Below are 21796 nucleotides of genomic sequence, written 5' to 3' on the forward strand. Positions count from 1 at the left end.
TTTGACCCTCTGGCACTGGGTATTTTCTTAAAACGGACAGTATTTAGAGCAGTCTCAGGTTTACAGCCAAACTGAGTGGAAGACACAGGAGATTCCCACACACCCCACCCCACATGCAAGCCTCCCCCATTCCTAACACCCCAGACGGTAAACTGGCCAACGCAGTGACCTCTGTGCTCCTCCTACAGCCACTGTCATATTCAATATGAGGAGGAGCTACTTTCTACCCTTTTTTAAAGGTTTTTTTTTTTTTGGCTTTTTAGGGCTATACCTGAGACATATGGAAGTTCTCAGCTTAGGGGTTTAACCAGAGCTGTAGCCTACACCACAGCCACAGCAAGGCTGGATCCTTAACCCACTGAGCAACGCCAGGGATCAAACCCATGTCCTCATGGATGCTAGTTGGGGTCCTTACCACCGAGCCACAGCGGGAACTGCAGAAGCTACTTTCTGGATGTCAGGCACCATAGCTCACTTGGCTAGTTATAACTAATGGGCTAATTTTTCAGAAAAGGAGGCTCTCGTCAGGAAACGCGTACCTCAGGGGACATAAGAGTCGCCCTAACTGTCCAATCCTAATTCTTGTGGCCGACCCGCCACAAATCAGCCACTCACAGGAGACCTGACATTGTTGAGCCCCCCGGTTCAGGTGTCTCGTTTATCAGCATACGTGAAACACATCTTCTAGCACTAAAATGCAGAAATGTAACCCCCCCACAGCATCTCAAAAGTTAACGGAGCATTCCGGTTGCAGCGTAATTACACAGAGCTCATCACCGGTCCTAAAGAGAAGCAGCATCTGCGGCAAAAGCGCAGAGCACGGCCGCCAGGATCTGACCAGGGTCCGCTTGGATCCACCCTCGCTCTCCCTGGGCTCGAACCTCAGCATGGAGACCCCCAGGTCAGGAGCCCCTGAGGACGCCGCCCCTCCCCTGGAGGCAGTGCTGCCCCCTCCCCGCCCCCCACACCGGGAAGCCCCTGCTAAAGTTTGGGGGTCAAACCTTAAGGATGCGACCTCGCAGGGATGAAGCGGGGCAGCGGAGGGACACTCACAATTTCGCATAAAAGTCGCAAAACTCCTTGTAGACCTTGAGGTCGCTGTGCCTGCGCTGTGGCCTGGACACAGCCCTCTCGTCCTCGCCGCCAGGAGCCCGGTGGACCCCATTCCGGGCTGCCTGGGGGACCTCTTCATCCTCGGGGATGATGGCGGGGCGTGGGCCCGGGAGCGCCATCGGGTGTGGAGCCTGAGGGAAGCGAGGGACAGAGGGGGACAGGCCCCAAGCGGCTCCCGGTCCCTACCCGTCACGCAGCCTGGCTCCAGGGTCGCTCCTGCCCCTTCACATTAAGAGCTCAGGGCAGGGCAGGCCTCCTCCGCGACCGGATCTCTGGCAGTGAGAGAACATTCCACAGGCGCGAGCCGGCTGCGCTGCCGCCCTCCCCCCCGTGGGCGGCTGTAAACAGCCCGAACTCCCTCTGGGAGCCTGCAAAACACGCCCACAGGCTGGCACATGCGGGGGCGTCGGTGCTGAGCCCCACCTGACTTTTATTTCTGCCTGCTCGCTATACATGGTGACAGTCTGGTGACAGCACAGCAGGGGAATAGGCACAAGAGGGAAAGGAAAGGGCTGGCGTGTATGACTCGTGTTTGGCCCCCAGCAAGCCTGTAGCGGTGGCAGCGAGCCAGTGTTCCCTGGTTTTTATCATGACCAAGGACACGCTGCAGGCTGGGCTGGCTCCTGCTCACCCCATGCCGGCCGCCTCCACGTCCTGACAGAGCAACGTGGAAACCAGACGCTGTGCCCTGGGAATAGAAGGGTCCCAGCTGCTCACGCCCCAGGCCCCCTGGCACCAGTGTGCCACCTCCAAAATCCAGACACCCCTTCACATCAGTTTAGTGTCCGGGTGCCTGGACCTCCTTTCCGCTGCTTGGCACACCCAGACACCTCTGCAGGAGCAGGAGCCTCACTGTGCTCAGACAGTTACTTATTGAGTAGCCAAAGGGGCCTATGATCCACCTACTTGATTTAGAAAACTAGGAAAGTGAGAAGAGCAGACCAGCTGCCCACCGGCACATCTGGAAACATCACCAGGCAGTTCCAGTCGTGGCTTGGCAATAACAAACCCAACTAGGATCCATGAGGATGCGGGTTCCCTCCCTGGCCTTGCTCTGTGGGTTAGGGATCCAGCATTGCCATGAGCTGTGGTGTAGGTTGCAGACACAGCTCAGATCCTGCATTTCTGTGGCTGTGGTGTAGACTGTCAGCTATAGCTCCAAATTGACCCCTAGCCTGGAAACTTCCATATGCTGTACAGGCGGCCCTAAAAAATAAAATAAAAAATAAAATGAAAACGTCACCACTGATCTTATCTCCTCCATGATGACCAGTCCATCTGTGCTACACAGAAAAGTAGAACAGGGAGAGGCTGGTGGATCCTGAACAAAGGACACAGTGAAGCCTCTCACCTGCCAGAGAGTTAAACAGACTGAAAGGTTGGCAACCACACTTTTAACTTTTTCCTTTGCAATGACTATAGTCCCAGGAAGTTAAAGGCCGTGGAAGTCTGTCAAACCCTTCACAGTTTCCCGATGATTACATCTTAGGTACACCCCAGACAGGGAACTGACAGGAGTGCTCTGCGGCAGGTCTGTGTTATCACACGCACACGCATGGAACCACCACCAGATGAAGACACGGAACTGCTCCCGCCCACGGAGACGACATAGCAAATGGACTGTTCTCACGCCTTCTCTATTTTACTTAAATGGAAAATTCATTCTGATTTTCCTCTCAACAGGCAAGGGAAGATAATGAGGTTGGAAAGTTCCTTCCCATGTCCCCATTTCCAGCATGAATGCACTGTTCCCTCCCACAGGACAGAGCAAGGCGCTGCAGCTGGCCTGGCCTGGCCTGGCCCCCTGGGCAGTCACAGAGCAGGAGAAAACTCCTCCACCAAGGGCCAGGGAAAGGTGGGTGCACACCTTCCCCAACCAAACTAAAACCAGCCGCTGTGTGAACTGCTGTCCCAGGTCCTGACTGGGCGAGAAGGGCCTCCTGGGCTCCGTGACCCAAAGGGAGGAAGAGCTGGGACCCAGCCAAGGACGAGGATGCTGCATCCAACTGGAGGAAAAGGCTGGACTTAAATGACATCCCCACGTCATCCCTGCTCCCAGACCTCACCCAAACACCTAAACCAGTGTGGCCGTGATGAGGGGGCAGTGTCCGTGGCAGTGAAGGGGGCAGTGGGGACAAAGGCTGTTTGACCTGACCGTCACCGCCTTTGATGTGAGGACTCTGTGTGTTCATGTCCTTCCCAAGGAAAAGGAGTGGAATGCAATCCCAGATTGGAAAAATTCAGCAGGTGCACTTTTAGTCCTAAAGCCGACATTAAAATACAGTATTTCCTGTAAAAGATCAGGAGGGTGTCCTGTGTGTGAAGGAAACCGTCTGGCTTGGTTCACGAGTCCTTGGGGGGGGGGGGACGGCAAGCGGTTGTGCTCCACTTGGGAACACAAGTCCCACAAAGGGCCAGTCCGGTCACTCAGACTTAACCCGTGTAACACGCCCTCATGGCCTAGTTCTCGGCAGTCCCTCTCCAGAGGATCTCTAGGAAGGTTTTCCAACATCACCAGCCACAGAGGCCCCAAGTGTGGAGGACAGAGCCCAGACAGAACAGGTGGGGTCAGGGGACAGCACCCTCTCCCCAGGGCAGGCAGGTCCATAGGCTGCTGACACCCCCATCCCAAACACACACTGTCTCCATAGCAACGGCCACACCCCACATCCTGAGAGAAGGACACAGGCCTAGGCTGGGCAGCAACAGAACGGGGAACCGACAGGAGGTTCAGGGAGTCATTTCGGCTCCTACATGATGTAGCCCAAGTTCTGTGCTGACAACAGCTTGTTTGTGGCCAAACACACCTAGTCTATCTGCTTTTTTACAGAAAAGGGCCACTGACCAGAAGTAAAGAAGGTCTGTGTTAAAAACAAAGACTCCCAGGACTCCGTCCTGGTCCTCCTCCGATGACAAGACTCCCTTCCCAGGCTCCAGACCAGGCTATGCTGACTCGCTGTGTCCTTCTGCCTTTTGAAACCTAAAGGAGCAGATCCCTGACCGGTTCGAGGTTCTTTGTTCGGATAAGACATGAAACTGTGCTGAAAACGCTGCTCCTCATGAGCGGTACCTTAGAGTGATCTGAGAGCCTGTCTTCTGGCTGCAGGCCTCAATGTGGCTCAAAGAACACTTTTCTACGCCAAGTATAGCTTATTTATTGATCATTTCCATCGACAGGAGCAAAAGGCAAAATTGTTAACAGTAGAAAACTGGCAAATGATCTGCGAGCGGGCAGCCCCGCATACGGACATGTAGGGATGAGGGCTGGAAGGCTGGACTCCCCCTCCACCGGCAGTGCAACCTGGATGCAGATTACAGAAAATGGGTACATGGCCGAGAAGAATCACAATACCAATGCCGCCTAGAGACAGCCCTTAACACCGATCTCTATTTTGTTAAAGTCTACACACACACACATACACACACACACACACACACACACACACACAGGTTTAAAATAAGACCAGGGGCTGTCGATTGTTTACAATCGTCTCTGGTGGCGGTGATCAAACACTCCTGAGCCCTGGACGGCGACAGTCCTGGCCCACTTGGAGCTCGCCCAGCTCCTCCAAGATTGCAGCCTATGCTGCCCTGCACTTTAGGGTCCCAAGCAGGGAGCTGTGCAGAGGGACACCCGGCCCTGCCTGGAAACAGCCTCCACACCAGGGCTTTCTCTAAGTCAGCACGCTTAGCAAAATCGGTCAGACCAGCCCTCTAGGGTCAGGATCACCAACTGGAGAGTGGACCCCCTCCCCTCGGAGACTGGATGACTCCAGCTAAGGGACCTCAGCCTGGCCTCGCCCCCCGGTGAAGAAACCTCCCTGCAGTGTCATCGCTGAAATCTGAACTCTGGCTCCTGGGTGCCCTCCACTAGGTCCCTGGTGGCTCAAACAAGCAGGTTTGCACAACCTAAAGAACATTCCTGGAATTCTCTCTCAGAGGTGGAGCAGTTTTCCTCTGCCTGTTTACCGTATCCAGGGGAAAACGCCCCTGCAGTGGTCTCCCCACTATCCAGCCACTGCCCTACTATGAGCCATAGTCTCACCCAACATCTGTTTGATGGGATCCGTGGTGTCCTGACCAAAGCAGACAGACCCAAGAAGGCCTTGTCTTTCAGAGAAGGGCAGTGATTTTGCTAAGTGTGCTGACTTCAGAGAAAGCCCAGTTTGCAGGGACATTGCTGTAGCGTGTCCACGAGCCCTTACTCGGCCGTGGTGGCCACTGGCACCAGCCTGACTCTCCATCGGATTCTTATTTTAGTTCTGACTCAGCCCGGCCAGCTCCCCGAAAGCTGACCTTCAGCTGCGCTGGAGGAGGAAGCTGGCGCCTGATTTTGTGACTGAGCTAATCCTGAGGTCTACTCCTCAGGATAAGATAAAGAAAACCATGAGAATTCCAGTACAGGGGACAGAGAGAAAGGTTTCACTCAAGTGAAAACAATCTTTTCAAAGTTTAATCAATGTGTCTCACTGCGAGGTGTGCTGTTTTAAACTCAGAACATGTTTTCATGTTTATTTTAGCACAGCTGACATCCCTGCTTTTCTCGGGAAGAGGCAGCCCTCGGTCTGCAGGAGGGTGGTCCGCTGGGTCCTGGGACCTCGGCCCTCTGAAGCAGCAACCCAGTGTCACGTGGTCTCTGGGGCGCAGGAGGGCTGGGCGCTGGGCTCCCAGCCACCAGGGGGCGCCCTGGGTGGGGTGGGCGCTGCTCCTCCCCTCCTCATCCAACCCCGTTAGAGCCATTAACTCCTTTATGGTAAACCGTCCTTGTTCTCATTACTGTGTGGATTTCCTCTCCTGATGGGATGGACTCAGGTCAATACACAAGGCTGGACCCCCTGACTGGCTATCCTCAGACCCTAGGGTCCACCCAGTAAGAGGCTTGGTGTTCACACGGCAGCTGAGACTCCTGGATCTGCATCCAGAACTGGGAAGGATGCATTTTCCCACACAGCCCCAGGCTTCAGAAAACTCACGGTGGCCTGTAACTGAGGGCACAGTCTGGGGACCAAACTTTCCCACCTTCTGAGGGTATCACGCAAAACCTAACCTGTAATCCCTGGACGCCAACAATGTCTGCCACAAAATGAGCTCTAACAGGCAAACTCTGTCTCACTGCCTCTTCTCCTTCCTCACCGGCCCCTCGCTCTCAGTCCCCACTCTACTAAATGCAGAGGGAATGAACTCAAGGGTGCCTGCAAGCTGAGTGTGTGTGACGGTGGCCCGTGGCCCCCTCCCTGCCACCACCCATCCTGTGGGCCCTGAACCTCCACCTCCAAGGAAGTGTGCGAGCCACATGGGAGGGGACACTCCAGGGCTCAGGAGACAGATGTGCGTGTGCTGTGTCTTTCACATTTAATTACTTAAATAACATAAAAGGACCCATAAACCTTCCTGACCCGTGGCTCTAATCCTCTCTAAACAGAGCTGACGCCGGGTTTCCTGCAGGAGGCAACGTGCACAGGCCAGCTGCCCACCTGCCGGGTCCTGCGTCCACACCTTTCACCCAGCACAGCAAAGCACGACACAGCACAATCCTCTCATGACATAAATAGGAGGAAAAATGCCAGCCAAACAAACTTGGCCCAGGTCACATGACTAAGCTGGGAAAACAGAACAAAATAACTGTTTTCAAAGAGTTCAGATCTACTGGGAGAGCAAATCAGAAGATGAATATTGGGTAAAACCATGTGGACTGGGAAGGTGAGAGTGATCTGACCTCCAGGGTCGAGTCGTGAGGCTCCATCAAATGTCCATGAAGAGCACTAATCATTTCGACTCTTCCACAGATAACAAGTCTCTAAACCACCAGGGACAAGTGACCACAATTATTTCAAGAGATGGTTTTATGCTTTCAGATAAAGGAAATAATTCTGTATTTAAAGGATAAATAAAAAAACCCAGTAAAGCAATTACTGAGAGTAAGATGTTGGCAAAAGGGAAGGGACAGAAAAACAAGAACTGCTCAAAAGGGCAAAATCTGAATCTTACATTGCCATCACGGTAAAAACACTGAGTCATATAGGTGGGTGACAGCCTTTAGGAGGGGGTGGGGACAGAGGAGCACCTCTGCAGCTACCACCTGGGCCTAGGAGCCATCAGGAGGACCGTGTTGTAAAGGCTCAGGTGGCAGCGGCAGCATCTCCTCACCCAGAAGCCAGTCTGTACACTTGCCACGCAGGTGTAGATGCCCAAGGGGAGCTGGTTACATGACCAGCCTTGCACGAGCCAGGTTACCTCCCTTCCTGTCTGATAGCCCATGTAAGACTGGACACCTAAGCAGTGGTCCTCAGTCCCCTGGCTGCACTGGTGCTTGGGTACCGCAACGGGGATCAGGTACCTTACCTGGGCACAGGCACCTGGGCTTCACACACCTGGGCTCAGGCACTTGTGGCAGCTGCTTCTCGGCCAGCCTCACTCAGGTTCTCTGGAGACACCTGTGTTTCCTCCTGCGCCCTTACAGCTGAAAAGGCAGAGAAGGGAGCCCACAGGCTTTGCTGTGCCCTAAGGTCCGGCCCTGCCTGACCAGGAGCAAACTGTCTAGACCCAAGGACTTTGGACTGTGGGGCTTCCCTCCTGACGTTACTATGCTACCCGGAAAGTCCCTGCAGGACCCCCTGCTAGCGAGGCATCTTTAGGGGACAGGAGGCAGCTTGGGCAGCCACACCAGGACCTGCCAGGACACTTCGGTTCAGCTTGGGAGCCTGGGCCTGGGGGTCTCCCAGCCTTCTGCCTGGCTCTTCAATCTGCCCATTTCTGCCAGTGCTGTGAGCAACTGGAACACTTCCCAACAAAATTCATCTGCTCAGTTAGCCAGTCTGTTGTCCACCCCCTGCCCCAACCACCACCCGAGAACCCAGACCGATGTGGTGATGTGGGTCAAAGGCTGGGCTGCAAGGACTCAGCGAGGGACAGGTGAGGCGAAAGCCAAGTCACAGCGTTTCTGGGCTCATTGTCACGAGGCAGCAGGAAAGGGGAAAGGCGTTGGTGGAGGAGCCCTGAGGCTGGCCAGACCCAGGGAGGTAGTCGGGGACACGGGAAGCAGGGGCCAGATCGAAGTGGTCACACAGACCTAAAGGAGGGACGACTGCACAGCTCCTAACATCTCTGCAGATCTGAAAGTACCCCCAGAAGTTTATTTAAACAAATATGAGGGGCTAGAGAGAAATCTTTCACCACTAAGCTTTGGTGGTGTCAGGAAAGCAGGGGTGGTGAAAAAAAGTGATGACGGGAGAGGTTTCAAAGAGTCGTAATAAGGGGGGTGACAGAAAAATCAAGAAAAGACGGCCCCGAGGTAACTAGGAAGAAGCCGACGGTGCAGGACAGAAATGTGCAAAATCACTCATCCACCCAGAAATCAGTCTGGGAGTGGCCCAAATTGGGTCAGGGGTGGCCGGCTCGGTGGAGGGTGCTGGAGTCAGAGGGTGCAGGGCCCACTGAACTGAGGCTGCTGCTACAGAGGGGAAACAGCTCTGCATCAGGATGTGTGGCAGGTCCTGGGGACACAGGGCTAACAGCAAGGTCCAGGACCTTCATTTCCTCCTGCAACCCAGTGACCCGGTGCTGAGGACCTTTCATGTGGACCCCACGTCAATGGAGAACAAGGGGATCCCCCAGGAATGGTCCCGCACAGCCATGTCCCCGACAGCTCAGGAGCGGAGACGCAGGCACCGTGGCAGTGATGTGAGCTCCCAGGCCCAGCCCACCGGCCCTCACCCACTGGGCCGAGGAGAGTCGAACAAGGGAAGCAGCCATGAGTTCAAGGAAGTCCTGTCTGCACATGTCAGCGTCTTTCCTGGATCCCGATTTTATTTAGCAAACATTCGCCCCAGCCTGGCTGTAAAGTAACAAGTGGAACTAGAAATGGGGAAGCAGGACAGAAGGAAGCCCAGTGCTCATGGGAGGGTCCCCAGGGCCATGACCACAGAGCCAGAGCCAGGACTGAGCCCAGGAAGCCAGGCTGACTCTAGCAGAGCTCTTGCTCTGTGCCCTGAGCTGACTGCTGCTCCTCGGGAGGCCCCACCCCCCGGGACCCCCACCCCAGGACCCCCACCTCCAGGTGCTGAACTCTCTGACAGCCCCTGACTTTTGTGTGTCCTTGTTCATTCTGCTCACTCAGGTTCCACAAGAATCCTGCTCCACCAGCTTGGCCAGAACCCCCCCCCCATATCTGATCTCCCCCTGCCCAGGGGATGTCTGATTGTCCTGGCCTGTCTTCAGCAGGAATCCTGGGAGGTCGGTTCAGCCAGAAACGCCCCCCTCCCCTGAGGCTCTCCTCAGTAATTTTCAATCCTCTGACCCTCATTGCTCCTTCCCTGTAAACCTCAGCTTGTCCTACTTTTCCTCCTCTTCAGAGTTGCACCCAATCTCCCTCCCGCACAGTGTGGTCCCGACACCTGTCCTTTGTTGTTGTTGCTTTATTTCATTTAGTTATTTTTTGGCTGCATCTGCAGCACAGGGAAGCTCCCAGGCCAGGGATCAAACCCACACCACAGCAGCAACCCAGGCTGCTCAGTGGGGCACGTCAGATCTTAACCTGCTGTGCCCCAAGAGAACGCCTTACACCTATCCCCTCGGCCTCACTGTCTTCTAACAGGTGTCATGCAGGTGTCATGAACATTCTGACCAACAGTACAGAATGTGTGTGCAGTCCCTGGTGTGGGCTGGATGGTGGACGGACTGGCTCCCAGTGCAAACAACTGTTGGGCGGGGTGGGGGGGGGTCATTCTGGGATGAGGTTATATATGCATGGTGGCTCTCACCCTCCCCTCTGGGACCATGGGCCCCATTCCAGCCTTGGAAAGACATAGCTCTGACTCAAAGGCCTTCAGCCCGAGGCGCTCAACTGAGCCGAGCCAGGATTCCTGACCCACAGCAACGAGATCACACATGGGCTGGTTCCAGGCCTGCAGCCAGCAAACCATGCCCACAGGTCAGACCTGGCTCCTGTTGCTTTTATAAAGTTCAGCTATACATTCACACAACAACCACAGCCAAGGAGCTGTGACCCAGACAGAGAGCCTGCAAAGCCTAAAACTTCATCTGGGCCTTTATAGAAAGTCTGCCAACTCCCACTGTGGCCAAGCGCTGGGTGGTTTGTTTCTCAGTGATAGACATTAACGCGCTTGCTCCTCCAGCAGATAATCAGTGTTTTAACCAACTTCACATCCTATTCCCCTGGACTGTGGCGGGACCTGAGCAAATGCAGACTGAACCTCAAACACTTAGTGCTGAAGACTGACAATCTGACAATACAGTCTTTAGATAGAGCATGACGTTAAACCACAAAGAGCCAAAACGACGATGTGTGCTCAAACAGCTGGTATTGGGGCCGAATCCATGATGAAGGCATTTGCTGAGTCACCCAAGGAATGATTCCAGATCCAGGAAAACTTCTGATCTTTTCAACTGTCCATACTAAGACCTCATTGCTTAAAATACCCGTAATGTCGTGTATCTCCAATACTTCCAAGAATGACACTAGTTTTTACTGTGAAACAAAGAATATTTTTTCTTGCACCGGGAAATGTTATTGAAATTTTCCAAAACACTGCAGAATTTCAGTTCCATCCCAAGAAATTCTCTGTTAGAACTGAGAACTCAGACACGAGCAGACATCCAATGTGCCCTGATTCATGGCAGCTTCCTGCCACTGTCTGGCTCCCGCAAATCTTATTTGCTGGGGCAGAAGGACAATATTTTAGCTAAGATAAAAAGCTGGATACTTTTATAATGTTTAATTTTAATCTTAATATGTTCATTATGACACAAAAATGCAATATTTTTAGCTTTTTAAGTGAGATATTTTCTCTGGCAAATATCTATGAATTACCCATGAGGCTAAAAAACTCCCATTTTTTTCAACAGGCATCATAGGAGGTTACTCTTGGTAAATCATTTTTTTGGGCTGTACCTGGTGGCATGTAGAAGTTCCCAGGCCAGGGACTGATCCTGTGCTACAGTTGTGACTTGCACTATAGCTGCAGCCATGCTGGATCCTTAGCCAGCTGCACCACAGGGGAACTTCCATCCCTAGTAAATTTTCAACTTGCAAGATACCATCAAGTGTATTCAGACCTTCCAGGTAAGAAATCTGACCCTAAAATCTAAGTGAAGCTTAAGTGTGGTTAAAAGCTCATACTGTGAACATGAGATACACGGTACACAGCCCGGGTTCTCCGAACATGAGACATGCAGGTACACAGCCCAGATTCTGTGAACATGAAACACATGGGTAAACAGCCCGGGCTCTCTGAACATGAGACTCGCAGGTACACACCCCAAATCCCCAATCATGAGCCTCCAAGGTCCTTCCTCTGCTCTGCGACCTACAGGATCCCTCTGAGGACTCCCCACAGCCAGGAAAGCAATAAACGGCAAGTGGGGCCAAGCTGGTATAAAAAATAATGAGTTTCTGCTTATACAGAACATATTTATTAATAATCTTATTTATGTGGGTTTGGGAAAGACATCCTAAAGAGGACACAAAAAGCACAAACTTTATGTAAGAGAAAAAGATCAACAAGCCCAAAATTTTTAAGAATCCTCACTTTTCAAAAGATCTTTATATTGGAGTTCCCGTCGTGACACAGGGGAAATGGGTCTGACTAGCATCCATGAAGATGTTGGTTTGATCCCTGGCCTCACGTTAAGGATCTGTGTTGCAATGAACTGTGGTGTAGGCCGCAGACATGGCTTGGATCTGGTGTAGGCCAGCAGCTGTAGCTCTGATTCGACCCCTAGCCTGGGAATCTCCATATGCTGCAGTGTGGCCCTAAAGAGCAAAAAAAAAAAAAAAAAAAAGACATTTATAAAAATGAGAAACAGAAGCCACAGACAGGGAGGAGACACTTGCAAAATACATCTCTGACCATGGACTTGTGTCTAGAATACATAAAGCATTGTTTCAACTAAGTAATGTAAGAAACAACTCAATACAAAGTGGGCAAAAACCCCAAGAGACATGTTGCCAGAGAAGATATAAAGACTACAAATGACCACGTGAAATGATACTCAACTTCATGAGTTATCAGGGAAACACAAATAAAGCCACAAGGAGGTATCAGTACCGCTGCCCCCATGGCTAGAGCTGGAGGAAATTTACCAAGTGTTGCTGAGGATGTGGGAAAGCATGGACACTTCAACCACTGCTTCAGGAACAGAAAGCAGTATAGCCTCTTTGGAAAGCAGTTTAGCCATTTCCCCCCAAATTCAGTGTGGACCCACCCAACAACCCAGCCGCCCCAGCCCAAAAAACAAAAGCACAGGACTTGTACTAGAATGTTCACGCAGCTTCACCCGAAATGGCCGAGAGCTGGACACCACTCAGTGGGCTACCAACACAGTAATGGAAGCCGACTCAGCAGTAAAATGAATAATACGGACTCCTGCGACACGGACGAACCTTAAAATAACTGTGCTGAGTTAAAGCACGGAAAATCATTACTGGATGATTCCATTTATACACAACTCTAAAAGGGAAAACCCATCCAGAGTGATCAACAGTAGGTGGAGGGTTACAGATACAGGAGAGGACTTCGGGACGAGAACGCCCAAGACCTTGACTGTGGCGAGAGTGTCACTGCATGTGGTGTCAAAACTGACCCAGCTGCACCTTCAACTGAGCACCTACTGAGGCTCATTAGTTTCACCTCAAAGCTATTTCTTAAAAAACTGCACACTGACTTTATCCCTAATCTTCACACACAACTGCAGGGAAAAAAACCACTGCTCTGGGTGGAATTCTGCCCCCAAAAAGATATGCTTTAGTCCTGACCCTGAACATGACCTTACTTGGAAATAGAGTCTTTGCTGATGAAATTAAAGTACAAGTTGAGCCCACACTGGAGCAGGGTGGGTCCTCCTCCCACACAGCTGGTATCCTTCTAGGAAGAGGAGGGAAAAGACACACAAAGGACGATGCTGGGGGGGGGGACAGCCGGGGGAGGACAGAGTCACATGGGGACGTAGCCCCATGGGGACACAGCCCAGCAAGGACATAGTCACACAGGAACAGAGCCCGGGGGGACACAGCTGAGGGGGGAACATAGCCGAGAGGGATACAGCCGAACGTGGACATAGCCATTTGGGGACACAGCTGGGGTGGCAACAGCTGGGGGGGCAACAGCTGAGGGGGGGACACAGCTACACAGGGACACAGCCCGGGGGGGACACAGCCAAGGGGGGGACACAGCGGAGGGGACACAGCTAGGGGCAGGGAGGACACAGCTGGGGGGGACATAGCTAAGAGGGACATAGCCACATGTGGACAAAGCAATTCGAGGACACAGCCAAGGTGGGGACACAGCCATTTGTCCACCAGGCCAGGCAGGGAGTTGCCCTGAGCCAGAGCCCAACCCGTCGGTGGGGACAGACAGCAGAGAAGGAGGGGGCAGGATGGGGCCCCCACAGCTATATCACAGGGAGCAAGTGCACTCATGATTTCTGGCCTGGGGTCTTCAGAAATGCCAGGCAGTAGGTCTCTGTCATTTGAAGCGTCCCGGTATGTGTGCTTGTTACAGCAGATTCAGGAAGTGAATGTGACCACTGCTTGACATGTGGGGAACCTATTTCATGATTACTTCTAAAAGCAGATTTTTCTGTAGAGGCTATTCATGTCTAAAGATTGTTTTAATCATAGAATGGCCACTGGGTTACACAGACACAGAGTTAAGTGGCTGAGCTTCCAGGATATAGAAACATACAGAAAATAAGTAGAACTGTTGCATTTCGATAGCTTCTATCCAAAATAACCTGGGTAAAGCACATATTTTAGTCTACTGATTTTTTGTTGTTTTTATAAGTGATAGTACCTGATACTTCAAGTTGTTTTTTTTTTTCCTTAACCAATAGGAAAGCAATTATAATTATTACAATCTTGGCATTTAGTTGTCAGAGTAAATCATTTAGAAATTATATGGGTGATGATAGCAGATTTACAAACTGACTTTCTGGGGCTGAGGTTCACTCCCAAGCATCTCTGAGAAGCTCAGACACAGACAGAGCAGGGGCCTCAGCCACTACCCCTTCAACGTGCTAATTTTAAGCACAAACACTATTTTTTTTTTTTTTCTTTTTACAACCACACCTGCCGCATATGGAGGTTCCCAGGCTAGGGGTCGAATCAGAGCTGCAGCTGCCAGCCTACACCACAGCCGCAACAACATGGGATCTATAGCTTACTGAGCAAGGCCAGGGATCAAACCCATATCCTCATGGGTACTAGTTGGGTTCATAATCTACTGAGCCACAATGGCAACTCCATGAACACGCCTTTTGATTTCAGCACATCCCCAACTGTGTGGAAATACTTTAGGTGATGGCAGGAAAGCAATCCCCTTAGAAGAGAAGCCCAGGAGCTACCAAGGAGCCAGACGGTCGTGTCGTGATCCACGCTTCAGGAGACCGTCCCTGGGTGGTGCCGGCCCGTCGGGCAAGGACAGCAAAGGAGTGCAACCTGGACTAAAAGAGGCACCTGAAGCCAGTGTAGTTTCAATCCTTTGGCGTGGCGGGCACCAGGCCCAGGGAGGCCCACCTCTGGAGCCTCCATCCTACTGTTTTGAGATTCCGCAGATCAGAGAACAAACATGGCGTGGCTTCCTCTGTCCGGCTCACTTCGCTTGGCACAATGCTGCCGGGGTCCATCCTCAGTGTGAGGACCAGCACGCTGGCCTCCTCTCTTGGGGCTGAATAGTATTTGTGTGTGTTTGTGTGTGTATGTGAATTACACCCTTAAACACACATGACAAAGTGAGGGAGCAGGTAGCTGGGCCCCTGGGCTGAGAACCGCTGGGACTTGTCAGGCTGAGTAACTTGGGCCTCACTTCTCTTTGATGCTTCAAGGAGAAAGTTAATGGCAGAAGCGAGCTCTGCCAGAGTGAAAGATGACCATTCGATCACTCCTGGGATCAAGGCGACCTCCCCAATTACACATGCTCAGTAAGACTCCTACGGGTCTGAAAGGGAGGGGGCACCAGGCCATAATAAGTCCTGATACCATCCCAGCATCTTTGCTCTGGAATCTACCTTTGCACATGCATACTGGGGAGGGTCCTGTGTCAGGTGTGAGAAATGAAACAAGACGATTGGCCAAAGGAAGAAAAAGAACCAGAAAAAGTCCTATTTAAGTGATTTAAATCACCTCTCTGGGGAGTTCCCATTGTGGCTCAGCAGTAACGAACCCAACTAGTATCCATGATTCCTGGCCTTGTTCAGTGAGTTAAAGATCCAGCATAGCTGTGAGCTGTGGTGTAGGCTGGTAGCTATAGCTCCGATTCGACCCCTAGCCTGGGAACCTCCATATGCAGGGGGGCGGCCCTGGAAAAAACCAAAATAAATAAATACGTAAACCTTATACTGTTTTTCACAGTCTTTGCCTCCATGAAATATTCTTGCTTTCAACAAGGGAACAAGAATCAAGGCAGTTTTGCTTCTAGCCTCTAGTTAGTCTAGTTGCTGGGATTTCTGTTTTTTATCCAGGCTGCCGAAGGTTCAATTCCCAAGCAGAGAATTAAGGCCTTGCTTGAAGCCATCGCTCGCTGCTGTTTCTCAGGGATCAAAAGCACTACCACCTTTCAAAGAGCAACACAGCCCAACTCACACTTCCCTGTACCAAAGAGAAGAAACATATGTTACTAGATGTGCTCACTGTGGGGAAGGTTAAAGGGCAAAGCTGCAGTCTTCTCTTCCTAACTGTCTAACAGGTCTATATTTCCCTTTTTTTTTTTTGCTTTTTAGGGCCACACCCGCAGCATGTGGAAGTTCCCAGGCTAGGGGTCAAATTGGAGCTGTAGCCACTGGCCTACACCACAGCCACAGCCACATGGGATCCGAACTGCGTCTGCGACCTACACCAACAGCTCATGGCAACACTGATCCCACTGAACAAGGCCGGGGATCGAACCCACATCCTCCTGGTTCCTAGTCAGGTTCATTAACCACTGAGCCATGAGGGGAACTCCTAACAGTCTATATTTATAAAACTGAAATACAAAGGCTGGTTGTTCATCCAAGGTGATCGGCAACAGCAGATGGGTTTGAAGGGCTCAGGGCCCACCCACCTGACGCTGAGCCAGGTGGGGAGGGGCCCTTCCACGGCCTCAGGGCCTTCTGCTCTCTGTGGGCCCAGCAGGTTCCCCCACAGCCCAGCCAACAAGGGCTGACAAGGGTACTGCTTGAAGTGGGTGCTAATCACCGAAAAAGGCAGGGCCTCCAAGGCTACGTAACAACCAGCACCGAAAGGTGGTCTTTCTTAGCAACTCCTGGTCGGCCAGCCCTCTCCACTGGGCTGCATGCAGCAGGCACACACAGCAGGTTTCCGCCCCTGGACCCCACTGAGGGCCACAAACCCAGAGGCCGCATCTGATGCACACTCGCTTCTCCCAGATGTGATAAGCACAATGGGGAGGTAAGGGGTGGGGTGGAGGCAGAGGCAAAGACAGAGGGAAAGGCCCAGGGTCCCTTGTCTGAGCCCAGGGAGCCACCCATCTGTGCCCACAGCATGGCTCGGTCACCACGTGGGAGCCCACCTGGGGCCATGGTGACAAATGAGTACACTCTGTGCCGGTAACACTTTTTTAAGGCACTGGGTTTAAGTGTCCTATGTCATGAAATAAGTCTTTTCATTTTTTCCTCAACCATTTGAAAAATATCAAATCCATCCTAAGCTCGTGGGCCAGCCAGAAACAGGCAGACAAGGCCTCAGGGTCACGTCAACTACCTTTCTGCCCAGGCAGCAAAGACACAGCATCTGAGGTGTCCCCAGGTAGTTACTTACAGATCTCGTGTGTCTGGGGCTGAGCCAAGGTGACTTTGAGAACTTTGGGGGGGGTGTGTGGATAGTTTAGGTTTCCTTAAAAAACACCACGTTTGGGCCCCCAGCCCCCCGACTCAAGAGAGAACAGCCAAGGACACAGGTATGAGTGTCACAGGTGGGGTTTCTGGGCACCATGCACCTCGGGAAGAAGAGGTCCAGCCCTTGAAGGGGTGAGGGACATTCTCTAAGTCCATGGGTGCGAAGGGTGACAGCTTCCATGAAGGAGGCTATGGCTGCGGTGGGAAGGTCAGGCTGTCTGGTCCCCAGGGAGGTGATGCCACCCATCTGCACACAGCCCACATGATCACCTTCACCAAGGAAGGTGCCCTCCAGGTGCGTCTCAGGCTCATCAGGGTCCAGCCAAGCATCAGGACACATTCTGGAACTGAAGCTAAGACAAGGCCCCAGGGGACACCCCTGTGGTGAGAAAGCCAGAGACCAAGCACACAAGTGCAGAGCGAGGGGCTGAGCACAAGGAGGATGAGCTCCAGGCTGTGTTTATTACAGCAAAACCAAACCAAGATGGCCGGTGCCTTTCACAGAGGCCGGCTTCACATGAGCATCTGTTTCACAGTTTCAGGTTTGAAGCTGGAAGCATTTTCATGACTCTCGTGTGCTCCTTAAACACTTATCTTCTGTGTCAGGGCAGTTTTCAGTGAAAACCCAAGAGAAACGTGAGCACAACCGTCATCTCGGGATGTTTTCTGCTAGAATCTGTAAACTCGCCAGAACACAGTGCCGGTGAGGAGGAGTCAGTGTGAGTGCGTGACGCTGGGCAGCAGGAGGTGTGTCTGATGTCATGGGGACTCAGCCGGGGGACGGCCCGTGGGAGGAACACCTGCTGTGACCACTGCTCCTGCATCTAGGTGTGCAGACCCAGGGGTACTGGACGGCCTGAGTCCCATCCCTTCCAGCCTCTTCTCAGCGCACAGCAGGTGCCCGATGCTGCGTGGCCATGGCACACAGAGGGCTCCACTTGGGACAGTGATGCCCTGGTCCCTAAGTCGGTTTTATGAGATAATAAATGGTGCTTGATGACAGTGGTGATTTTCATCCTCATTGTAAAGAGGGGCCACCTGAGGTCATCAAGGTTACCTGCTTGACCCCGTGGCCCTAGCTACATGCATCTGATCTCCAAGTCCCCATCTGCTGGCTCCCTTAGCTGAGGAACCTGATTTCATACTAGAAATAGCTCTCCTGAAAACTAGGAAGACCCTACCCCTTCAAATTGATACAAAGTACCCTCTTCCTGGCAGAGCCCACAGTCCTCTTCTCTGTACTGGGCACAACAAGCCTAAGTCCCTTCTATTGCCAAGGGATCGATATGCCAGGACAATAGGAAGGTAAGTCACCTTAACCCCCGGAACAAGTGATATTCCTGAGGAATGAGACGCTCCACCTGGAATTTAAACTCCACACGGAAGAAATCAATCCAGCTGTTTCAAAGCCCATTGAGACTGCAGAAATACCCACCTTCTGGGGCAGACACAGGCTTGTCCACAGGCACTTCTGCTACTGTCTGAAAATACGCAAAAATGGCTGGTCCCAAACATCCTATTACATATATTTTTAAAAATTACTCCGGACTCCACATCTGACGTTAAAACTTGTCTTTGGTAACTTTTCACTCTTGGATTGAGAGCAGACTGGAGTCGGTTTCAGGGGTCGATCCCACCCACCCACCTGGGCAGCAAGGGGGCCCAGCATTCCCACTAAAGCTCAAGAATGCAAAGCTCACAACGCACAAGAAAGCAAACACGGAGCTTTAATTCTCTTTAACCCAGTCAAGTCAGAGCTGATACACCGAGTGTAGCCGAGGGACAGGTGACTATGAGGGGGAGAAATTCTAATAACGCTGGTATCAATACCAGGCCTTTAACGCTACTGTTCTTGTCAAACAGCAGGAAAGAGTTGAGAATTTTCAAAGAAATGTCTCTGTCCCACGGTACAGTTCCTGTAGTAAACGTGCAGACATGTGCAAGTTTAAAGTGCCTCCTTGTCAACATCTTCCCTGTTAAATTCAAATAGATGATTTAAAATAAACCCTAAAAATGAATTTATAGGCGAAAGAGCAAGAGTATGCCACAGACACATTCCTTGCACCATCTCAGTGGGACAAACTTGGGAATCAGGGGCCCACACAGGCTCCAACGTGCCCCCAGCACAGGTAACAGGGAAGGGTCCCCACACCCGCCACTGCAGTTTAACCAATAGCTTAAAGGCACAGGGACTTCTCAGAACCTCAAATTTAAAAAAAAAAAAAAAAAAAAACACCAAACCTCAACAGCTGTAACGAAAACTACAATTGTTTCATTTTAGGCAAATTAACTTTGGAAACGGTAAACCCCAACCTCTTCAGTTAGAAAGGCTCCAAACTTCTGAAGTCCTTCCCTGCCAGGTTACCTTGGGAAGCTGCTCTGCCTTCCTTTGTGAGATCCATTTCCATAACAAAGATGCTCCTGCCCCCACCCCCAAACACCACCAGCCACCGTCACCCCCAAAAGCGAAGGAAGATCCCTTAGAGCTGCGTCCCAGTTGAGTCCCACCAGGGCATCTTTTGATTAAGGGAAAATCAGCTGCTGGCAGTTTTAAACGTACAGACTTGGCCAGGCTGCCCGTCCGGGGAGCTGCCCGCAGGACGTCAGGTTCCGGGAAGCTCAGGGTCCCAGCCCCGCCGTGCCCGCGGGCTCCACTCACCTGAGCGCCTCCTCCCGCAGCCCCAGCCCGCCAAGCCCCAGGCTGTCGGGCCGGTCCCGCCTCCTGCGGTAGAGCCCGGACTGCGAGAGCTCTTTCAGCTGCAAGGCCGCCATGCTCCCGACCCTCGATCGGACCCTCGGAACTCGGCGCTAGCGTGTGGCCACCAGGGCTAGGGACGGCCCCTGGCGCACACCTGGCCCACGGAGAGGCCCGGGGCGGCGGCCGGCGCCGCTTCCTGCTTCCCCGGCGGCCTCCTCCTCCCTCGGCAGCGCGCTTATCTCGGCGCCCTGCACCTGGGGGGTGGGGGGGAACCTGGGCTCACGTGTTGACCAATAAGCAGAACCCAGCTGTTATGAGTAATCACACTGGCTCCCGCACAGCATCATTCTGAATCAAAAGTGGGCTCGAAAGCTCCACTAAGGTCATGACTGGAGAAGGGCTCTACCCTGCTCTATTTGCCAGGAAATTCATCCACGCTCCACACGCGGCTGCCGGTTTAAACAAGTGCCTGGTCATCAGGAGCTCTTCGGGGGTTTTCCTTAAAACAAACCAAAAAAAAAAAAAAAAAAAAAAAAAAAAAGGCACAGTTCTCAAGGCAGAGCCAGGGCCTCCCTCCAATGCTCTACTCTCTCTCTATCCTCTTTAGAAAGGAAGGAAGTGTCTTCCTCCGCCCCCGTCCCCGTGAAATGTTACTCAAAAATTCATAATGTAAAGGAAGGCGGGTTCTCCTACCAGCCCTCACTCAGCGATTTTCTACACCCACAACCGCCACTCTGGGCGTCCCTTGAGTGGGGACACGGTCCCCAAAGGTGTGCAGGGAGGTGGCATGCTTCCTGCATGTCAAAACACGGGGTGAAGCTAGTCGGGGGAAGGCTTGGTTTGTGGGGTGTGGGTGAGTGTTTGAAGAACGGAGGACAGATAACAGGGGCATGTCCTTGTCACCCAGCTCCTAGGACCCTGGTGCAGCAGAGGGTGTGATTCTGCCCCTCTCAACACAAGTCCCCACGTCCCACACAGGCTGCTGGGAGCCGAGGGTTGGTTTGTGGTTCCAGTTCTGGCAATTTCCCTCTGAGTCAGCTTCTTCCTCCCCAGAATTCCCTCAAGGACAACAGCACAAAAAACAGGTCTGAAATCCAGTTTACACTGAGAGTTAAGGAATTAATACATTCCCCTCCCTGGAAGGACCTGTATTATCAACTCCCATAATTAGGTATCCCCCAAGAAAGGGGCCTGGGTCTCACTCTTCACTTGGGATGCAGGGGGGGATGCAGGGCTGGCTACACTGCCCCAGTGAAGCACAGCTTCTCACAGGCAGCCATCACAAAGTACAGTCTTAATGAAAACAGGGAAAAATGACTAATTTTTTTACCACACTAGATTTACTCAGTGATGAAACGTAAAATAAAAGGGAAAAAAAAAATCAAGTGACGGATCTATCTCTTTCTCTGGAATGATCCACAGAAAACTGGTAACATCGGGAGCTTGAGGCCAGGAACAGCAACAGAAGACAGCTTTTCTACAAGGCATTGATTTATACCTTCTGACTTTGAATATCCTGCCCCTTCAAAAATTAATAGGAATAGTTTAGAACATTTACACATACCTTTTGTACAGAACTCTAAGATCCCACTGAGACATAAGATGCAGAAAAGTTTAGGGAGTTCCCATTGTGGTTCAGCGGGTCACCAACCCAACCAGTATCCATGAGAACGTGGGTTTGAATCCCCGGCCTCACTCACTGGGTTAAGGATCTGGTGTTGCTGTGAGCTGTGGTGGAGGTTGAAGACGAGGTTCAGATCTTGCATGGCTGTGTCTGTGACGCAGGCCGGTAGTTGTAGCTCTGATTCAACCCCTAGCCCAGGAACCTCCATATGCCATAGCACAGCCCTAAAAAACAAACAAACAAACAAAAAAGGCAAAAGAAGTTTGTAAAGTTTGTAGAAATAGAAACATATACAATCAAGATTCCTAGTGTCTAATTCTTACATTTTTGTCATGACAGGAGAAAAAACACAGAGAAACAAGCACCCATCTTTATTTTTAACTGTAGGCATCAAAACAGAATAGATGCTTGGAGTTCTCATCATGACTCAGTAGTAACAAACCCAACTACTATCCATGAGGATGCAGGTTCAAGCCCCGGCCTTGCTTGGTGGGTAGGGGATCCAGCATTGC

The 21796-nt window shown here is 51.9% G+C and overlaps 1 protein-coding gene across 10 annotated transcripts in view; it reads right to left on the reverse strand.

The window, feature by feature from the left end:
• Positions 1-21796, reverse strand: part of LIMS1 (LIM zinc finger domain containing 1) — a 97185-nt gene that overhangs the window by 25782 nt on the left and 49607 nt on the right. For 2 of the 10 annotated variants that reach the window (XM_005662317.3, XM_021085642.1), the window contains exon 1: positions 1054-1420. The exons of 4 other annotated variants lie outside the window; for them this stretch is intronic. In XM_005662317.3, the coding sequence (XP_005662374.1) occupies positions 1054-1232 (179 nt within the window). In that variant the 5' untranslated portion in view covers positions 1233-1420. Of the gene's footprint in view, positions 1-1053; positions 2169-19621; positions 21161-21796 lie in introns of those variants that run through there. 4 more of the 10 variants (XM_005662320.3, XM_005662321.3, XM_005662319.3 and 1 more) reach the window with 4 other exon arrangements.

This window comes from Sus scrofa, chromosome 3, assembly GCF_000003025.6.
Source record: "Sus scrofa isolate TJ Tabasco breed Duroc chromosome 3, Sscrofa11.1, whole genome shotgun sequence".
NCBI classification, from domain to species: Eukaryota; Metazoa; Chordata; class Mammalia; order Artiodactyla; family Suidae; genus Sus; species Sus scrofa.